The sequence below is a fragment of the Agelaius phoeniceus genome, chromosome 6 (assembly GCF_051311805.1).
Source record: "Agelaius phoeniceus isolate bAgePho1 chromosome 6, bAgePho1.hap1, whole genome shotgun sequence".
Lineage (NCBI taxonomy): Eukaryota > Metazoa > Chordata > Aves > Passeriformes > Icteridae > Agelaius > Agelaius phoeniceus.
The window spans coordinates 40,956,533-40,977,117 of NC_135270.1; the positions used below are offsets into that span (position 1 = coordinate 40,956,533).

The 20,585-nt window shown below is 43.2% G+C and overlaps 1 protein-coding gene across 3 annotated transcripts in view; it reads right to left on the reverse strand.

Annotated features, from left to right (window-relative positions):
- The window catches only part of AREL1 (apoptosis resistant E3 ubiquitin protein ligase 1), a 23,022-nt gene continuing 2,437 nt past the window's right edge, over positions 1-20,585 (reverse strand). Inside the window, exons 1-20 of one of the 3 annotated variants that reach the window (XM_054634418.2) lie at positions 19,384-19,673; positions 17,791-18,052; positions 16,582-16,641; positions 15,701-15,927; positions 13,848-14,085; positions 12,687-12,856; positions 12,428-12,608; positions 11,482-11,729; positions 9,680-9,757; positions 9,033-9,174; positions 8,502-8,623; positions 6,682-6,757; positions 6,174-6,283; positions 5,477-5,656; positions 5,202-5,327; positions 4,885-5,014; positions 4,745-4,803; positions 4,465-4,554; positions 3,323-3,498; positions 1-3,147 (exon numbers count right to left, since the gene is read on the reverse strand). In XM_054634418.2, coding sequence (XP_054490393.1) covers positions 3,045-3,147; positions 3,323-3,498; positions 4,465-4,554; positions 4,745-4,803; positions 4,885-5,014; positions 5,202-5,327; positions 5,477-5,656; positions 6,174-6,283; positions 6,682-6,757; positions 8,502-8,623; positions 9,033-9,174; positions 9,680-9,757; positions 11,482-11,729; positions 12,428-12,608; positions 12,687-12,856; positions 13,848-14,085; positions 15,701-15,927; positions 16,582-16,641; positions 17,791-17,881 — 2,607 coding nt within the window. In that variant the 5' untranslated portion in view covers positions 17,882-18,052; positions 19,384-19,673 and the 3' untranslated portion in view covers positions 1-3,044. Of the gene's footprint in view, positions 3,148-3,322; positions 3,499-4,464; positions 4,555-4,744; positions 4,804-4,884; positions 5,015-5,201; positions 5,328-5,476; positions 5,657-6,173; positions 6,284-6,681; positions 6,758-8,501; positions 8,624-9,032; positions 9,175-9,679; positions 9,758-11,481; positions 11,730-12,427; positions 12,609-12,686; positions 12,857-13,847; positions 14,086-15,700; positions 15,928-16,581; positions 16,642-17,790; positions 18,053-19,383; positions 19,674-20,585 lie in introns of those variants that run through there. The other 2 variants (XM_077180493.1, XM_077180492.1) reach the window with 2 other exon arrangements.

Here is a 20,585-nt window from a genome sequence, read left to right on the forward strand (position 1 = left end):
TAATTTTTAAAATATTTTATTTATTATACAAACTATTTACAAAATCAGCTACTACAACCACAGGCTTCCAAATTTTGGCTGAACTCTGCCAGAAATTCACCAGAGGGAAGTAGGATTTGACCTGTATCATCGACAGCTCCTGGTTTCTATAAACATGCAACATGGCCTGCAGGTGCAGGCTGAAGCCAGGCCCCCTGCACCTCAAAGCAGCTTCAGGAAAAAGAGAACCTAAGATGGTATCAGGATCCTAATGATTTCTACAGAAGAGCCTCTATTAAGTGGCAATAAATAAGGAGTAAAAAAGGGAAGTAATGAGCCAGAAGGAACATACAGTATAGGTGACCAAAGCACATCCCCATTGCCAGCGCTAAGGGCAGCATTCAAAGTGACTGTACTGGGAAAGGGTGTAAAGCTAGAGAAAAGTTTAGAAATATTGTGGTGGAACTCAGGAACATGGGGGCAGCCTAGGGGCCTGTGCACACAGAGGGGATGGGTTTAGTTGACTAAGAGTACCCATCCCAGTTCTGACTGCACTTGTGCTAAGAAGGAAGTCCTTGGCATCTTCACAGCTGCTGGGAAGTGTTGGGTGCTGGCTGCAATGGAACAAGAAGCATTAGGAGCTCTTTCCAGTAGAAGTCCACTCAGTGGTCAGCATCCTCAGAATAAAAAAAGGCCAGTTCAAGAGAAGAAGGGAAAAGATTCCTGAGGGAGATGTCACTGTCAGAGCTGGCCCACAGCTACAGGACTGAAAACATCCTCAACAAGGTGAGGCTACAATATGGGAAAAACACCAAGCCATGCCTCCCAACAAAGTGGAGTTAAGCTGAGCACCACCACCTCCTCTCAGTCCCCTGGGAAAGCACTGAAGCGGTGGCATGGTGAACACAGGAGCTGTAACTCTACTGACCATGGAAGCCACCTGCAGTATAAATAAAATGGTACCATACTCTCCCACCCAAAGAAGGTCAGAACCTTGCAGAATGCAGCCTGCACTAAAAAAGGGAGAACAGCCACTACTAATGTGATCTGTCAGAGCACAACAGTGGCAACTATCAAGCTGGCAGCCTCACAGCACCTTGGTGCCAGTGAGGGAATGAATTCACAAGGCAAAGAAATCCCCCTGAGTAGTCTCAATGTTCAGCTGACTGCTTTTTGGCACCAAAATGGCTTTTTTTTTTTCTGTACAGAAGTAACACACTCAGCCCAAGAATGACTAAGGTGCTTCCTTAAAAACATTTATAGATGTAGAATATTTCCCACAAATTCCCAGTCAATTCAATAAGCTATATTTGAATAGCACACAGAGTTAACTTAAAATATCCATACTGTGCTCAAGTCTGACCAGATCAGCCTGAGGACAGCAGAAGGGGACTGAAGAGGATGATGTGACATTTTATCCAATACAGTGTTCTAAAATTAGCTCAGGGATGCCAGTCTGAGAATCCATTCTGGAAGACATCCAGCAATTCCATAATCCAGTGAAAGCTTACATTGCAGGTAGTAGCAATGCATTTCTCCCACTATGACTCTTGCATGCCTTTGACTTACTTGTAGACTGTAGAAAGCAAAGATCTTGAATTTTGCTTCACTGAAGAACTCATCAAGGTTCCCAGATTCCCCTTCCCTTTACTTCCCTGGGAAGGGCTGAATGGATTGCTAACTACAACAGACCCCAATCATAAGCTTACTTCTCATTCTGGTCTATCCACTCCTTTCCCCACAAGCCAGACAATGGCGGGTGCAAGCTGTTGAGTGACCACTTACCACTTAAGTGAAATTCTAGTTAACATTTTGTGCTGGAAAGCTAACAGCACTGAATGGAACATGTGGAAAGGAAAGATGAAGAAAGATGGTAAGAAGGTTGGAAGGGCAGAAATCTAGCTGCTCTCCAGGCACCAGCAACTCCCTGGACACTCTGCCTGAAATGCAGTAGAGAAAGAGAAGCCTCAGGCTGCTGCATGATAGAGGTAGAAGCCAAGATCCTGTGGGATGCTGGGGTGGAGGTACCATGTTCTACCCAATACCATCATCCCAACAACAAATGCAAGCACAGTGCACACTGTAGCTGCTTATTGATCTGTCACTGTTAGCACATAACATACATACCCTGAAGGTGAATGTGGGATAGGCATTGGTGCTCAGCATTGAGGGGTCACACTCATGCCCATACGCTCTCTCCTGAGGAAGGGAAAAGAAGGCAAGGGCATGGAATAGCTTCCTGTGCAACATCAACTGTCAGAAACATTCAATGGAGAAGAAACTCCTCTTCCAGTTAGTTTGCAGAAGCTAATTACCAGCCACTGCTGGAGAAGGGCGCTTCTGCTGCCAGACCCTGGCGGAGGTAGTACAGGATCACTGTCAGGGCCAGCACTTGTGCTCCAATTAGATTGTTTTCCTCTTTGGGTTACTCCCTCCAGTGGATACTGCCCTTTTTTCTCTGTGGCACAGGCAACAACAGCATCCAGAGCAAGATAGAGAAGGAGAACCAGAAACCCTTCTGGGTCAGGTGCTGAAAGGATGGACAACTCTATTCCCCTCACGAATCATAGTGAGATACCAGGGAGCATCACTGGGGGAGTTGAGCCAGGGTAAAGGAAGCTACTAAGACTTCCTATGAGCCAAGGCTTCCAGCAGAGCTCCATGCTGGTCTTCCCTCTTCCTCCTAGAGACCTACAGTAAAGGCAGCTCAGCAGATCTCCTGCACCTCAATTAACTTCTGCTTATGAACTTCATCTTCTCACGAAGGATGGGCATACAGGGTGCATGGAAATCAAGTGCAATATCTCCTTGACAAATGCACCAGTCCTTTTGCTTTTTCACATTGAACCAAAGGGAGAATGAGGAAAAGGGGAAAAATGAGCTCTTGATGACATATTTGGGATACAGAAAGGCCACATGACATCTTCTGGATGACAAATTCCTTTACATGGAGTCTTTGCTCTGCCTCCACTGCCCAAGTGAGGGGAAGGAGAACAAGCAGAGGATTGAACTTGGGTCTTGCCACAAAGAGCTGAGAGGCTAAATGGTCCCCTGGGAAGGGGAAATCACAGCATGCCAAATCCCTCACAACCCTCGCTGATAGCTAGTTGCAGCATCTTGTGCACTTCTTCATAGGAGTCATAAGTAGGGAGGCACAGCTGGTTAAAACTGTAAAAAAAAAAGAAAAATCCCATTCAAACTAGGTCTGAGAGGGAACCACCCCCATTAGCTGCCTTTAGATGGATTGACACAAGCATCACACACGTTACGCTGTTTGCCCACCACAACTGGCTGGTGTCATTCCCAAAAGCACAAGGAAGTCCTACCACCCCAGGATACTTGCCAAGTGTGGGCTGTCGGCAAAGTACTGTGAGTTGGAGCTGCAATGATCTGGAAAGATGGACAGAGTGCAGCAAACCCTCCTGGGGGCAGCTGGGAGGAACCAGTAGTGAACTGCAAAAGCCTGGCCAGCTCTTCCTGTGTGAAACTGGAGACCACAGTCCAAAACCACCTCATGACCTGTTACAAACCAGGAAAGGTAAAGACAGGTCAGCCAAGGAAATCACACAAGCACATCAGCAACTTACAGGAATATCAGTCAATTGCAACCACAAGCAAGTGTTCTATTAACAGTTAGACTTGATTTGTTTTACCAGGGTGACACATAGAGGCAAGTATTACATAGCTCCTAATCAGTTAAGAGGTGTCCCACACTACTCTCTCCCACCAATCCCCTCCCTTAAAGGAGAAAGGCTTCTTCTGCTTCTGCTCTCCCCACAGAGATTTTGTTTTCAGAAATACCTGCATAGGCAATGAGGTAGGTTTACAATGCAGAAAGCACACTTCCTTCTTGCACTATGTTAATTTTTTAGTTTTTCACATCATCTGGTACTTCTGCAGGCAGTGGAACCATCCCAGTGTTTACAGATTGAAAATACAAGTTTGTATCTGTTTTCGTCTGGGGTGTTTTGGCAGCTTCCATTATTTTTCTAAACAAAGCTGCTACTATTCCCATACCCCTCCCACTGGGAAATGCAGAAAGAGATGAGAACCATTAGGAGGTACAAATTTAGGCTACTACATCAGTAGTACCACAGCACTGAACTCCAAACACTACATGTGGGCTGCAATCATGTTTTTCAAGCATCTCTTAGAGATAAGTATATCACCATGAACATCTCCAGTAGCAGTAATTCCCACCAACTCCTCCTGACTCCCTGCTGAACTGTTCTTCATTAGAGCTGTGGTGGATTTTTTTAAAGAGACCACTGCTGACAATTTCTACTTGCTGGTATCTGATTAAGCATCAGCTCTAGTGGTCAGAAGGGATCTCTCTAGGGGGAAACATTATAACATAGTGTGTACAGTCCTACTTGACCTCTAAATTTTTCAGTTTGTCCTTCTGAAAAACTAAATTCCAACCAATTCTGCTGTATTTGGAATAACTGGTTTCAACAAACAGGAAGGAGAAACCCTTTCATTTACCTTCTCACGGAAGTGCCAAGATCCTCCTACCACTACAGCATGTGCCTTGAAGTCACAGACACTGATATCTCCAGTACCACACATAAGCAGCTAAAAGGCAAGAGACTGCAGTCAGAAAGTCAGGAGCCCAGGAAACAAGGCAACAGCTACTGTGCAAATTGCAGATGTTTAAAGTGCTCAGACAAGAAACATTTTAGTTTTTTCCCAGATCCAGAAAGCACTCAATTTGTCAGACAGGAGGGGAAGTAAATGTAGAGCTGCTTAGGGAGGCAGCAATTACCTCAAGCTCATTCTCATCAAAAATAGCCAGGAGGTTCTCAGGAACTAATTCATTAAGACCTGGAAGAGAAGAGCAGAGCAGCATGTGGTATGGCCTGGGACATAAAGGCAGAGAGGAGCAGGGAGCAGGCAGCATGTTACCTTTCAGGAAGTGATCCACCTCCTCTCTAACCTGATTCGCCAGCCTGTACTGTGCAAGCAGATTTAGGTACAAGATTTTGTTTTCATTGGTCACTGGTACTTGAGCCCCTCCTGCCACTAGTTCTACCACCTGAAAACAGAACACTTGACATGAGTGTGACCAGTAGCATTCCCCAAACCTGAACTCCCATCCACAAAAAAACCAAGAAAGGAGTTACTTCCCAGAGTAAGCTCAATTTTCTGGGGCACAGCAGAGTTCCCACTGCTGCAGGGAGTAGGGGTTAAACCTTCCCACTTTCAGGAATTGCTTCCCTCACCTTCTCCAGCTGTCCTGTTTTGCTATACTTCTCTTCAGCAAAAACCAGGTCCATCTCACTCACATCATTGTTCAGTATGAAGCACACTTTGGATTTATAGAATTCTGGGTCATCTGTTTCAAAATACTGTGTGAAAGAGTAAGAAAGCAAGGGCATAGAAGGAAGAATAAAAAAAACCCTTACATTGTTAGCCAGAATTCTGCGTCTGCTACTACACCAACATTCAACTTCTCCCCAAACCAGCACAGGCTTCAGACAGGGCTGGGCAGCTTTACCTTGTAATGCATGCGAAGTCCTATGATCTGAGCCAGGAAGGAGCGGGTGAAGCGAGCCCGGACCAGCTGTTTGTAAGCCCCGCCCAGAGATGACTCATACAGACACTTCCCCACCAGGCGGCCCGCGAACTCATAGACTTTGAGTCGTAAATACGTGGGGCGCCCCGGGTTTGGATGCACCTGCATAGAAACAGCAAACGAAATATCCAGCTGCCAGACTGACCAGCACAAATAGCAAATATGGGATCATTTCAGCTCACTACATCTCTCAAGCTGGCCAAGGAGCTTTAGTGTAATGTCCTCTAAGCCAAGCATTAGAAATAAAATGCCTAAGCCTGTGTAAGAGGAACGTGAAATGTTTCACATGCACAGGAAAGAAGCTGTATGAGAGCAGAAGTGGATTCTGAAATATTCAGACCCAACAAAACCTCTAAACATTTTGATGTCACCTCCTCTTGCCCAGAAATCCAGCCTTCCCTGCTGACTTGCCACCCTTTACTGCTCATCCAGCCAGTTCTTTGACGCTTCAGTGGGTTAAGATCATTAAGCAAAGCTTTGAGAAAGGCACTGAAAGTGATTATGGAAGCAATCTAAAGAAGAGTAAGGTAGCACAGTGTTGCACAGCATTTAACAGCAGCATTGTTTAACCATCAGTGGTCACATTTCTGTGCATTCAGCATAGGAACTATACACTCACCAAGGCCTGGTTGTTATCACTAAAGCGAGTAAACAGTTGATTGGTGGTATCAAATAATGCCTTACAAATGAGCTCAAACCACTCTCTGCGTGGACCTCCCCAGTCCAGAGCTACAAAATAAAACAAGCTTGGTCATCCAAACTGGGTAACCAGTTCAAGAGTTTCATGCATGCTGTTCAGTATTACCCAACACAAGAGTTCATCACAATGAACAGCTCTGTAGCAACATGGCAATAAGCAGGGACTGCAAAACTATAGGTTCTTCTCCAAGACCTACTCCTAGTTGTTTTTTTTTGTTTGGTTGGGGTTTTTTTAGGGCTAAAGGGACAGGATTTGCATAAGGCTTCAAGTCCCTGTGTGAAGTAGCTCTAGAATAGCACCAGCAGGATAATTCACTAACATCTGTGAGAAAATCAAAGGGCTGGAAAGCCACAAGAATTTCAGACTAAAACTACTCCGCCATCATTCCTTTTGCTTCCTCTGCATTTCTATTCACAGGATAACTCACCTTCTTCATCCTGAAAAACCACTTCAAAGTTTTTGCTCCAGTCAGAAACAGAAAAATTTCGTGTTGCTTTAAATGACTGAAAAACAGAAGAAAATAGCAACAACCGTTACTGCTTGGCACCCCATACCCAATATGCAGTCCTGTACATTGAATGGGCAAACACAAAACCCCAATAGCCTAGCACTTGAAAGTATAAAAAGTAAAAATTAGAAACACCTAAGGTCTAATTCTTATCTGACAAAGCCACAAAACCAATTCCTCATTTTCTGTTATGAGACATTACCCACATAAAATACAGCTCATCTTAAAACCAGTGTGAGGTCTTAGCACAGAAATATCACTCTCAAGGCTGCAGTAAAGTATTGTTTGAAGTATTAAAATGCCTGTGGGAAGGAGCAATTTCTGTAAAGCACTTTCAGCCCACGAATTAGATTTAAAATAGGAATGTTTCAAAGAGCACTACAAAATAGCTTGAAGAGAATTACTGAGTTCATACTTACAGCAAGTCACGATGCAAAAAGTAATAAAATACCCCAAGTGCCTAAAATTTCCAGTGCCCTAATTCTGGACTCCAGTTAGAGGAAATTTTAAAAGCTACATGGTAGTCTTCAGTCATACAGGTAGTTTTGGCTTGGTTTATCCTCAAACAGGTTAGAGCATCATGCTACTCACACCTCTGGACTAAACACATCCATTGTGCCTATCAACCTTGGTACTAAAGCTTATATTTATTTTTATTGTTATTATCATCATCATTATAATTATGGCACTAGATTTATTTTGTCTTACTAGACTGTAACAATGCTCAAGACAGGGCAGGAATTTCCAAAATAACAGGAAAAAGTAGTAATGGAAATACTGTTTAGAAATGAAGTAATTTTGTCCAAGCTATTAACTGAAACATAATCTCATAAACACTGCAAGCTGGAACATGCAGAAAATATTCTGAAACACAAATTTGCTGAGTATAAATCAAGGGAAATCCCAGCCACTCCTGTTTTCCTCAGAAATGTTCTTTCCATCTTTGCAACATTACTGTTGTGAGACACAGGGGGAAACATAAGTCAGGATAACTGCTTCCCCAGCATACAAAGTAAAGTATTTAGAATGTCACTTAAGAACTGCATTATATGAATGACTAAGCTCTATTTTGGAAACACAACACTTCAGGTCAGACATGGTGAAGATTTTATTAAGGGACTCTATAGAATATTTTATCATCACTCTGAACCACTACTAGTAGCCTGTTGATGCAAGAGTTTCATTGCATGCAGCTCAGGAACATCTGACTTGACAGCTTATCTTGCTGAATGGCTGTGTGCCAGAAAAATAGTAGATAAAGACTCAGGAGCTCTGTGTTCTGCTCCCATTTCTAGTCCAGGTAGACAGTCCCTCTCCAGGCCTCGAGTTCCAATGTGAAGTAGGGACAGAGTAGCATGAGTAGACTTCCTGCTTTTGCAGGCTATGAATCCTTTTACAGAATCACTCAAGTTGGGAAAAAACCTCTGAGATCATCAATTCTAACCTTTGACTGGTCCCTGGATTGTCAACTAGACCATGGCACTAAGTGCTACATGCAGGCATTTCTTGAACACTTCCAAGGATGGTGACTCCACAACCTCCCTGAGCAGTCCTTTCCCACGTTTAACAACTCCTTCTAGAGCTGCCTGCTGGCATCTGCCTTGAAACAGAGGGACTAACCATTTTCAGTAGGCTGCTCTAGCAAATTCCAGTCTGGAATGTGGCACTTCTTTAGGCCCTGAGCAGAATAAGAAGGATGGAGGAAGCCCTGGCTAAGGTAAAAGGACTTGTTCACTCACCGACTCCAGCAGGCAGTGGCGGCTGACCTTCAGCGTGACCTTCGAGTGAGGTCTTTTCATGTGCACCTGACGTAGCTCTCGCTGAAAGAAGTTCACTTTGTCTTGGAAGGTTTCAGAGCCTCCTAAGAAGAGTGACAACTTGGGTGAGGCCTGAGATGTCAACACCTCAAACACCCACAGAGCACTCCTAAGATTAACTGCACAGATCAGCTTTACAGCCCAAAAGTGCATTTACCATGGCAAGGTTTGGAGACAGAACTCTCAAGGTAGTTTTGCAATTAATCTTGCTGGTGGTATTCATACTCAAAGGTGCACTTTCAAAGAGCCTGACAGAGAAGCCAAGCTGAAAAGGAACAGCTGCTGTGATGAAGTACATTTACTGGAAGCACCAATAGGAACAGAGCATGATACTCCAGAAACCAGAGTTCTCATCAGAAGTCATTCAGTGCCAGCAATCTTTATTCCCCAGGGAAACTAGCAGACCCAAGTGCTAACTTCCTGACTACTGTACCCACCTCACTGTCCCTTTACCTATGTTTTTATGCAGAGAGCGAATGAAAGTGGCTGCCAAGATGTTCCTCTCCTTGCAGCTGAGCTCCACAGGGGGTTGGATTCCGTCATCCACCACCAGTGTCAGTAATTTGTGCACAGGATCAGGACCAAGGTATGAAAACTAGCAGCAAAAAGATGCAAGAAAGGATAAACCCATCATGGAGAAGGCACAGTATGTTCAGCAGACAGAGCAACACCACCTGTGCTTTTAAGACTTTCTCTGCTCCCTGACATGTATGCAGTTAACAGGAAAACTATTTCAAGCATCCAGACTCCATTTAGGAAGCTGCTTTAAACTTCACACACAATTATGAGGGCTTCAATGGACACAATCACAGCATTTTAGGAAGGTTATGAGGAAAATAACCAAGAAAAATACAAAGGAATCAAGATTTCTGCCTAGCATTGGACAAAGGCAGGAAAGAGTGATAGGACTGGCATCTAGTCACAAATATTAGCAAACCTTATGCAGTGAGAGGGAATTGCAGAGTTGAAATTTATGCCACACAATGTTGTTCTGTGGGTGGAAGCCCTTCCATTCAAAAGGAAAAAACAGACTGTGATTCACAAGGATGACAAGCTAACAGCATGGAGGTGCAGTGACAGGTACATGGAAAGAGGCTCACCTTTGTGCCAGGGCACACTCTAAAGGTGAAAAGGCGCCATGGAATGATCTTCAGGTAAAATTCTTTCACTGAGAATTGCTGAGTAACCACAAGGAAAAGAAAATGTTAAATGTTACACATCTGTGAAGGGTTGTCCCTGAAACACATGAGGCAGAGGACAGATCTATAAGGCTACACCTCCCTTCAACACCAGGAACAGGCTTCTGCAGCATTTGGAACAATACTTGAGAAAAGCTTTAAAGCTCCACAGACGTGTAAGCAACTTGTCAGTAAGACTTGACTGCGTGCATTCATGACGCGTGTGGGATGCCAGCACGACACAGATTTTACAGCAGTAAGCTACTGTGCTCAGCAGAACGTCACCAAGATTACTTTCCACCTCATTGGAAAGTAATCTTAAGTACACTTGAGAAGCTGAATTCAGGACAAGATTGTAACGCACTGACAAAAAGGTCTTACCAAAAGTCGCACCAACGGACTACTCCTACCACTCCCCAGTTTTCATTATCATTTTAAACATCTTTTAAAAAGTACTTGCAATTGCTAAATCCATGAGATTTGCAGAAATTTACTCTCAGTGTATTTCTGCCAGAACAATTGACTAACTGCACAACTCCTGTCTTCTGGAGAGCAAGTTAAGATGAAATTTTAGCATCTTTAGACAAAAGGAAACCATTTCCTGCACAAACCCTTCCTACCTGCAATGACTGGAAAAGCTGACCATCAGCATTTGTCCACAAACAAGCCAAATATGAGTAGCAACTCTTTAAAATAGCAGCATGGTAACAATTTTCTGCTGTTTCTATACTTAGAGACATCCAGGGATACAATTATGCAAGGCTAAGAATCACATTAACAACTTTGGCACCTAAAGGGAGCTTCTAACAGTACCCACTTCTGGTGATCTACTTTACCAGGTAATGCAATAGAAAAGAGTATGGAAGTCCAAAACAGTACACCAAGAGTGAAAGGATGCTGAGCTCACAAGGACATAGCACTCAAAGTCAGTTCTTAGAGCCATGTGCAGCACATATTGAGAAATCTCTAGCAGCTCCCTCCATCCTGCAACTGTTTCCCAGCCCTCTTTCTCCCTTTGGCAAGAAAGCAATTCCTGGATTAGTCTTTCACTTTGGTATTTATCACTGCATTTTTCAGAATGCATTTGAAAAGATAGATGAACAAAATGAATTTAAATGCATTATTAGATTTAGAGATATTTTCTTTCCAGTTTCTGACTGCTTTTAGGCAATAATAATGGAAAATAGTTACTGTTAACATATTATTATTATAAGACAACCCTCAGTTTCTCCTGTTTCTTCTACTTAGGAATTTACTCTTTGTTCTCTGACCATTTTTTCCCTTTTCAGCAAAACATTCCAGAAGCAAGACAAAGACATAAAATCTGAGAAGGTGAGATTCTCTTAAGTTGAAATTCACAGGTATCAGAAACTGAGAATAGGAATTGCAGGTGTGACCTGAGAAAAGCAAAGGAAAGGCAAACAGAATATCTATTGAACAACCAGCAAGAAAATTTCCATTAGGACTTGGATCAGACCTAGAAAGATCCTAAAATCTGAAAACACAATCTTAAAGCTTCAAGTTCTAAAACACACTCCTAAAACTTCCAAGGCTTATTTTAACATTATTCTCAGTCACAAGCTCCATGTTTGCCATAAGCAAACTTTTATTTAACCACATCTGAGGCACCTGAATCTGGAGCTAAGATACAGAGCACAAGGAAGCTCTTCAGTTTCAGCATACTTTAAACATGCACTCAAGTGTGGCAACTTTCTGATATCTACCTTAGGTGACACATAGCAGTAGACTTTTTTAGGCTTCTTCACTTTCTCGGGGGTCTGGCTGTCAGAAGGAGAATCTTCATCTTCATCCTCGATGGCAGTGGAGGGACGGCGCTGGGAGGAGCTCAGGTGCACTGGTGGGAGTTGCCACTGAGTGTTGGTGTAACTAGGAGCATCGTAAAGGTAAGCTTCAAAATAAATACTGACACCTGAGGTGGACACATTGCGTTCTACAATGTTCTTTTCATTCTCTGAGGGAAATAGACATGAAAGAGTTGTGTAAATCCTAATGGAGACAAAAATGAAAAAGACTGCGCAGGCCACCACCAAATCAGTGACTATGATTTTAAAGAAAAGGTTATATATCCAAAGGAAAACCTGGTCAAGTGAAATTTTGATAAAGAGAACCCAGCAGTGGGATGAAAGATGGCTGTTTGTCTGTTAGTGACTGGTTGAAAAAAAAGGCATAGAGAACCTCCCTTTCAAAGCACCAGCCTGAAGGTACAGCCACTTGACAGCCACACTGAAGTCTGGCTGACCCCTGAAGAAACCAGGAATTACAGCATTGTAAAAAAAAAAAAACCCAAAAAACACATAGGTTACATGTTCTGTTCTTCCTCCATATAACTTAACATGCAATACATGACTGGCTCAGATACCAACTACTTGCAAGCAATAAAAATTGCCTAATTTCAGAGGTAAACCTCCTGAAATAGGGGAAAAACACTTGTTTTTATCTGCTGATGGATCAGAGAGTATCAGCTCGCAGAGACCTCCCTTGTTAGAAGTAAATTCATTTACCTTAATATTTTTAAATGAATAGGCTTTCCTTTAGCAAGTAAGCATGGCCAGCCTGCAGGGAAGCCACAGATATCTCTGCTACATGAGTGTGCAAAGCACATTGCAAGAGGACACCTGGGGAAGGAATACTGATTAGGTCTGGACTCACCACTTAGAACAATGATGTCAAAATCACCATTGCTTATGGGCTGGTTCTGGTAGGAGATGCAGGCATGGAAACAGCCCCTGGAGTGCAAGGTGAGTCGGAAGAACACCTCACAGGTCTGTCGATTGGACACCACAGACTTCTCAAACACCACATCAGAGCTCTCTTCTTCTTGAGGCCCCAGCTAAACAGAAAACAAACTAATAAAAGGAGCTCTCCAGCTCACCTGAAGACAAGCAGCAAGGGGTGAGGTTGCACTCACCTCATGGATGGAGAGGCTGTAATTGTGCTCATCTATCAAGGACACAGAATTGCTGGTGGGATTGTCATACTCATCTCTGGGAGCTATCTGCAGAGTGTGCTGCTGCCCACAGGTCAGCACCAGAGTGGAGAAATGGCAGACAATTTTGGTTTTGGAGGGAACAACCATTCCTGAAGCAGACAACAATAATTTAGAGTCAAATAAATTCCAAGGTAAAGCTACGAAAAGCAAAAGAAAAGCAACTAGGGGCACAATACCCTTGAAAATGAATCAAATCTAAACACATTCTGTGCCCCTACATTAAAAAAGCAAAGTATCTGAGCACTGAAGTATATGTTGTCGTGCACAGAGTGTGCCTGGGATCAGAGAGTTAATACTAATTAAGCAAACTAAGTCACTAGTCCTCTAAAGAATGCTTTTCCACCATTCCAACTTTCTGCTCAGGAACTTGCTCCCACTGTACATACAAAATATAAGCTAGCTGAGAAAGAAACACCTAAGAAAACCTGCAAATGCAGCTTACCAAACAAAATTTATTTGGGTTAAACCTAAGCTTCTTGTTTCTGAAGGGATATTTTAGCAAGCTTTGTATCTATTCACAAAGCAATGAATAGAGGTCCTTTCAATGACACGTACATGAAACATAAAAGAAGCCAAGGGGGGTCAAAAAATCAGAAGTAGAAGAAAACAAATTTTAGATGGATAAAAAGGAAATGTTTTTAAGTGTGTAATCAAAGGTATCAGCTGCTCCAGAAGCTTGCAAGAATAGAGTAGGGTGTTCAGAAAAAGAAGAGGCAAATTATGACAGCATCTCCAACTCAGATACAAATTACTCAATATTTTCACAAAAGCACTCTCTGACTACTAGATGGATTATGAAGAAGTAACTGCAAAATGGAGAACGTGACAGAAGTGGATAGGGATTTGAAGTAGCACTAATGACTCGTTCTGTAAAGCAGTTTCTGTTTTGTTATGTACTGGTAGTCACGAGTATGTTTTACTCATGGGTCTGTTGCTGGGATCCACACATGGCAGGAGGAAAATGGTGAAGGGTAACCCTTTCCCTGTCACCTACCTCTTTTAGCTGGAAACACATTTACCTAAGGGCCTCCAATACCTCCAAATCTACTTTGAATCATTACAGGGCCACTTAGATCTTACCTGGCTGAAAAACCTTGTAGTAGGGGCTGTAGGCCACATTCAAGCCACCGAGTTTTACAGTGATTTTGTATCTCCCAGCCCTGCGCACAGTGAAAGCCACTTTCACCACATTGGAATTGGGCTCTTGAAGAACTTCCTGGGTTACAGGAATATCAATTGCTAACTCCACATGGCAGATGTGAACTTGCAGCCCCACAGGCCGGTGAGCAGGGAAGGGTTGCCCATTTTTATAGAATAACTGCATGGGAAACAGAGAAGTCCAGGTCAGCAAGAACATACAGCGCACAGAGGAAGAGAAAACAAGTTGCCTTAGGAAAGGGCAAGTACCTCAGCTGAGAAAAAGAAAAATAATTAATACACAGCTCTGTCACACAGACTGTGTTCTCCAAAATGAACAAGGACAAGTGGGCATTGAACAGCCCCATTCTCTTTTGTGCTGGGGTTCACATGCATGCCCTGAAAAGAATATGCCTCTAGGCATTTCCCATCTGCACTTGTAGTGCAATGTTAGAGCAGAAATCATGAGAACCCACTAGCAAAAGGAAAAAAGTAAAGCCATACCCTTTCAGAGAAACAAGCAGATCTTGTTCATTTGTACAGCTAAGCTCTGAAAAAACTCTTACCAATTTGTTACAGGAAACAGTGTGATGAAGATGCTGACCTAAGGAGCTGACCCAGTCTTTACTGCTAAGAAGCATCGTAATGAAAATAACCCGTTAGATAAAATCACAGGCAGTTCAATCACCAAAGTGATCTCCTGGACAATTTCAGAAGGTAATACACCTCAACCACTAGTTCCTTACATGGAAAGAATTACACCTTGAAACTCTGTATGAGTGGCTCTTCAAGAGCCAGCAGCTTGTTGGCCAGAGGCTGCCTACCATCTGCAATCAGCAGAATGCGGTCAGGAAAAAATTATTATTATTTCCCATTTCAAAGTAAGGGAGGGTGTGGGCCTGAAGTTGTTTGCATCTTGACTGACATCAGGAGAAACTAGTGTATGCAAAGCTACTGTTGATGAATAAAGGGCCAAGCAAATGGCACACAAGCATGAAGTGGAAAGGCTCATGAGTGTCAGCAAGGTGAAGGAAACAAATTTAAATAATAGGAACAGAACAAGTCCCTTTCCCCCCAGCTTTTTTCACTGCCTGCACCCTGGAGTTAGACCTTCCCAAGAGGGATGGGTATGGCAACCTAGCTGAACCTTTCTTCTTATTTTGATACCCTCCTGGATGGGAAGGTGGGATAGAAAGATAGGCACACAAGCCAAACAAAACCTTTCAAGTTGCTCAAGCTTTCTCCACATAGCTCCAAACTCTCTGTGTCCACTCAGCTTACTTCCCCTAGACTTGGCCTTTTGGGATTAGAGGGAAACAAGAGTCCTTGCAGGTTTTTCCAGGTCTGACAGAATAACAACCCATTTTGCAGCTAATGGAGAGGGGCCATGAAGCTTTACAGTTCTTGGGTTGGTAAAATGCCCATTCCCACACCCTCAACTTCAGCTGCACAACCAAAAGATAACACCACATTTGTTGAAGGCAAGGCTCAGCCTACTCACTTCCCCAGTAAAGGAAGCAGCAGTCAGGACAAACCCGGTCTCCTCTGGTTCTTCAGAGGATTCTGAAGAGAGGGAGATTAGACTTTAAGAAGTGCAAACCTCAAATATACACTTACAGAGATTTGCAACATTGTAACAGAGCAGAAGACATAAACATATAGCTTGCCAGTTACTCCTCAGTTACATCTGGCTTAGCCCCAACAACAACAAAAAAAACATTTGAAGAGCCCACCCCTAACTCAGGCCTCTGAGTTCCTGCCCACAAAGCTGCATGGAAACAAAAATATTGCCTTACATGCACTCGGAAGGCCATGCTATGGCCCACCTCATAGGGGTCCTTCCAATCCCAGGAGATCTTGCAGGACCGGGGATCCAAGTAGTTGCCTCGCACGTAGTCATAAATGGTCCGCTCCCCTCGGCGCTCCCGGTCCTCATGCTGAAGGAAGCTGACGATACGTGCGGCAAGTTCAAAGAGGAACTTAATGGTGAAGAAGAAAGCTACAACAGACACTGTGATCCCACCTGCAGCAGGGAGAGAACAAAGGGTGGTTGCAGAAGCCAAGGTGGCTGAGTCACGCTCTAAAATCCCCTCTGCATCAGCCAAAGATACCTTTCTGTTAATGGTATTCTACTCAAATGCAAATTAGGTATTTAAGGCAGATGCTATTGTGTGTGAACATTTATGGTCTGTGTTATGATACAAGTAAGGTTAGAAAATATCAAGTCTCTTAAAACTCTGCAAATGACTGCAAACAAAGGAAATAGTTAAAGGTGGTAGAGAGTTTCAGGTAAGGCCTGCAGACATCCCAACAGAGACATGGAATTCCCTTCAAGTTGCAAGTTAGAACTACAGAGATTCCTTTAAGGGAAACAGATAAGCAGACAACTTCTGCACATCACATTATGGCTGGATTAAGAAGCATGGCAGAGGCAACAACCCTCCACTAGCTCTCGAAAGAAAAAGTAAGGGGATGGCTTAGGAATTAGGCCAATGAAAGGATCAAGAAGAACGGTCAAGAGGCAAATCTGCCAGGTGGAGGGCACAGTGTGGGGTGACAGTAACTTCATGTTTGTTAGGTAAACTCTGAACTAAAATTAAATCAAAGGCTTTCAAGAAATCCTTCTAAAGCCTATGGAGAGGTCATCAAATACAGTGGCAGCCTTTCCTTCACTTACCAATAATGTAAAACATCAGGTCCCTTCGGTGAGACACACAGCCGAGGATCACAGCTGCATCTAGAACACAAAATAGGCCAAGTCCAGTCTAGTGACTTCCTCACACACACTGGACTAAATTTCATCTATGGTTCCTCAGAAAAAATGCCTATTGATCACTTGTCTTCCTCTCCAAGGACATCCCTAAAGCATTATTCCATAAGATTGAAATATGTGAACAGCACAATGTGCTACAATTAACAGTTCTCCCTCTGTAACAAATTCCCATTCAGATTCAGGGATCTATAAGGAGGAGAACATATCATCCCTCTGAAAACAGTGAGAGGAGGCTCTGGCTAAGGCTCTGCAGGAAGGAGATATTTTTTGCAGGATCACCAACTCCAACAACAGTGGCCAAAGCCACTCATCCAAACTGTCACACCTACTTGCAAGCCGTGAAGTTATTTTCTACTCTGATACGAAAGCATACGTTACAGAGCCACCACCAAAATGGACAGGCTGAACCTTAACCAACAACCTTGGAAGAAAAAGCTATAGAATGAAAGAGTTGCAGACAAGACCATCTCCATTTGTTCAGAACAAACAAAATCCTTCTAGGGCAGCAGTGAACCTATTTTTGCCCTGCAAGTCTACTACAGAACATATGAATGCAACTGGAAAAGAGTCCCCTTCTCACTTCTGTGAAGTGGAGCTTCTGAAACTCTCACTGATCAACACAAAAGCTAAAACCTTCTGTTTGTACACTATTAAGTTCACAGCAATTTTAAGAGACACCAATCTAGACTCAAGTTTTCACTGAGGGGACTGCTAAACAAACATGTAGTAAAAATACCACACCCAAAACATCATGCTGTAGGGTTGATAAGACATAGCTGACAGATGGAACAAGAGCAGCAGCAAGGAACACGTGTGACAATTAGACAAAGGATTTGGCATACAGTAATGCATACAATATAGCTCACCATGTCACCATTCAGTTAGTGAGAAGCTACATTGTGCATTCAAGCTGCCTTTTTTTTTTTTTTAAACAAACACAAAAGGGGAGTTATTCATCAGTCATCTCAACAGCAGCAATAACAGACATCAGCATGCAGAAAGCTTAAACCAGGTATTTCCCCCCAACAATAGCCACAACTTTCTAGCCCAGCAAATCCCCTTTGCTGGCCTCAGCACATAGTCCAGCCCTCCAACCACAGAGCAACCACATACCTTTACACAAGTGCCCATGTTCTAAAAGCCAAAAAGAAGGTACCCATTCTTCAGCATCCTTCCGCTTTGTGCCCAGAACTGGGACAGACATCAGCAAGAAGAGGCCATAGAGAAGATTATCACAGAAAGGGTAACTCTTGGAACTGGCATCACAGAATCACTGCTGCAAAATAAGGACTTGAGCACAGCAGTTTCTTCCTCTTTGTGGAAAAAGCGTTGTCCTGCAGTGCTGTTTCCTTTAGCCTGCAGTTTGCTAGGTTTCCTGAAAAAGCAAAAAAAGGAGAGAGAAATGTTAGATGTCTACATTGTGGATAAATCTAGCAAGCAGAAACACATGAGAGGTGCAAGATGCAAGAGCATCACTAGACATCAAATCCATGAGAGGTGCTATAAAAGCACCACTGCTGATGAGGTGCAAAGCTTCATCACATCCTCAACCTGTATCTGTCACAATCTCATTTCATTACATGACCCCCTAAAACTAGCACATTCAAGACAGAACAAAACACATCCTTGCTTCCATAGGTTTCATGGAGCTGGAAGCAAGAACTGATAGCCTAGAAGGAATACAGAGAGACTATCTCAGCAGCCAAGGATCAGGTTAGAAGAGCTAAAGCCCTGATAGAACTAAACCTTGCCAGGGATATCAAGGGCACCATGAAAACTTTCTATAGGTACATTGGTGACAAAGAAAGACTAGGGAAAACATGTACCCCCTCCAGAAGGAAACAGGAGACCTGGTTACCCAGGACAATGAGAAGGCTGAGGTACTCAACAACTTTTCCCCCTCAGTCTTCACCAGCAACTGCTCCAGCCATACCAACCAAGTCACAGAAGACAAATGCAGGGACTGAGAGAATGAAGAACTGCCCCCTGTACTAGAAGATCAGAGGGATTTCTTGCAAGGGTATGTAGTGATAGGACAAAGGGAAGGACTTCAAACTGAAAGAGGGTAGGTTTAGATTAGATATAAGGAAGAAATTCTTCAATATGAGTAGTGAAGAACCAGATCACGTTGCCCAGAGAAGTTGTGGCTGCCTCCTCCTTGGAAGTGTTCATGACCAACTTGCATGGGGCTTTAACAGCCTGCTCTAGTGGAAGGAATCCCTGCCCATGTCAGGGGAGTTGGAATCAAATGATCTTTAAGGTCTCTTCCAAGCCAAACCATTCTATAATCAGGTAGCCCTTCAAGTCTTCATACCCAACAAAATGCTATATGCTATTCTCAAACCAATTTTGCCCAGATTTAAAGGGCTATTTGTAGTCAAGCCTCAAAATAAAAGAAAGTTTTTCAGAATTCTTGAACCACAAAGCAAACTAGATTTTGGGTTTGGTACTGTTGTTTTAGATACTCAGGAAATTGAAATCCTTATAAGGGATTTCAGCTTCAGCAGCACTATCCACTAAATTACAGTTTACTGTCAGGATTGAGATAAAAAAAAATTAAAATTTAACAGCAAGGATTGACGCAGCCCACAAAAACCAGGACACATGCCAGCAGAAACACCACAGAGCCTACACAATCAGTATCTGCTCATTCAGAACACAGATTACCTAAAGGAGTGAGAATGGAAAAAACAGAGCCAAGCTCACCAAGGCAGCTGTCTGTTAAGATAGTCACCTCTTCTGGGGATGTGATGTGCTCCTCCCGCCTGCCATGCCACCACCTCAGCTGTCACTTCTTCCTTAGTTCCCCCTCCTCTGCCTTCCTCTTCAGATGGCTGTTATTTCCCTCCATGCCAATAATCATACAGATCTGGCTGCCTTTACACACTTCTACAAACCCTTCTAACACACATGAAAATCAAACAGTAAACCTGAGCAGAGCTTTTTCTTTGCACTGCAGAAACAGCCAGATTTTCACATCTTTTCCTCACCCACATCTCAAGGAAAGTCCCACCCACTCATCTATTTTCCTCCTTCCTCTACTTTTCCTCACTGCAACCGTGTTGCAGTCCCCAGAGCATAAATTCTCCTTCTCCTCCTAGGTAAAGCATCAGTTTTCTAAACTCATAAATTTCTGTGTGTTAAGGACCACAGACCTAGAAATTTCCTTGGTATTTTAGTTATTTCACAGTACATATCCAAGATGTGCTACAAATGACTGGGTGAAACTCTCCTCTCCTCCAGCTTGGCCTGTCTGTGGAAGGTGTGCGACTGCTCCCCACACAGCTGGGGAATTTCACAGAAACTTATCAATATTAGGAATCTACAAGATCTCCCTCCAGCATCTTCCAGAACCAGTCTCCTCACACTACAAAAACCCCACAAAGCTGCCTCTGTGGGTTCATTTACTCAAGCTATTTCTGCTTTACTCCACAACTCCTTGCCTTCTGTGTCACACAGCCTCTCTTTCAAGTATAGAAAGATCCATCCTTTAAACTTCACAGTTTTTAAAGTCTGTTGGAACCTGAACTCTTGATCTGGTTTGCAGAATTTTTGAACTTGCTGGACACATCAGTTATCTCAGTTATGTTAATTAATCAGCACAGCAATTTGTCATTTTATTATCCCTACATGACGTGGTAAACAAGACACCATCTAGGGGGTCACCAGAGATGAAGTGGCTGTTATACAATCAACTTCCTTCCAGCTTACTCACTGCCAGCAGCTCTAAGGGTGCTCTTGCAGCTGGAATACATTGAGGTAAAGAACCTAGCTGCAAGTGGGTGGTATCCAAGATACACTGCCACTCACTCAACAGAATGCAGATGTGAATTAAAACAGTATCTGTGCTAAGAACTACTGGGTAAAAATCGGGAAATAAATTCTGAAAAGTGGCAATGTAAGGTGCC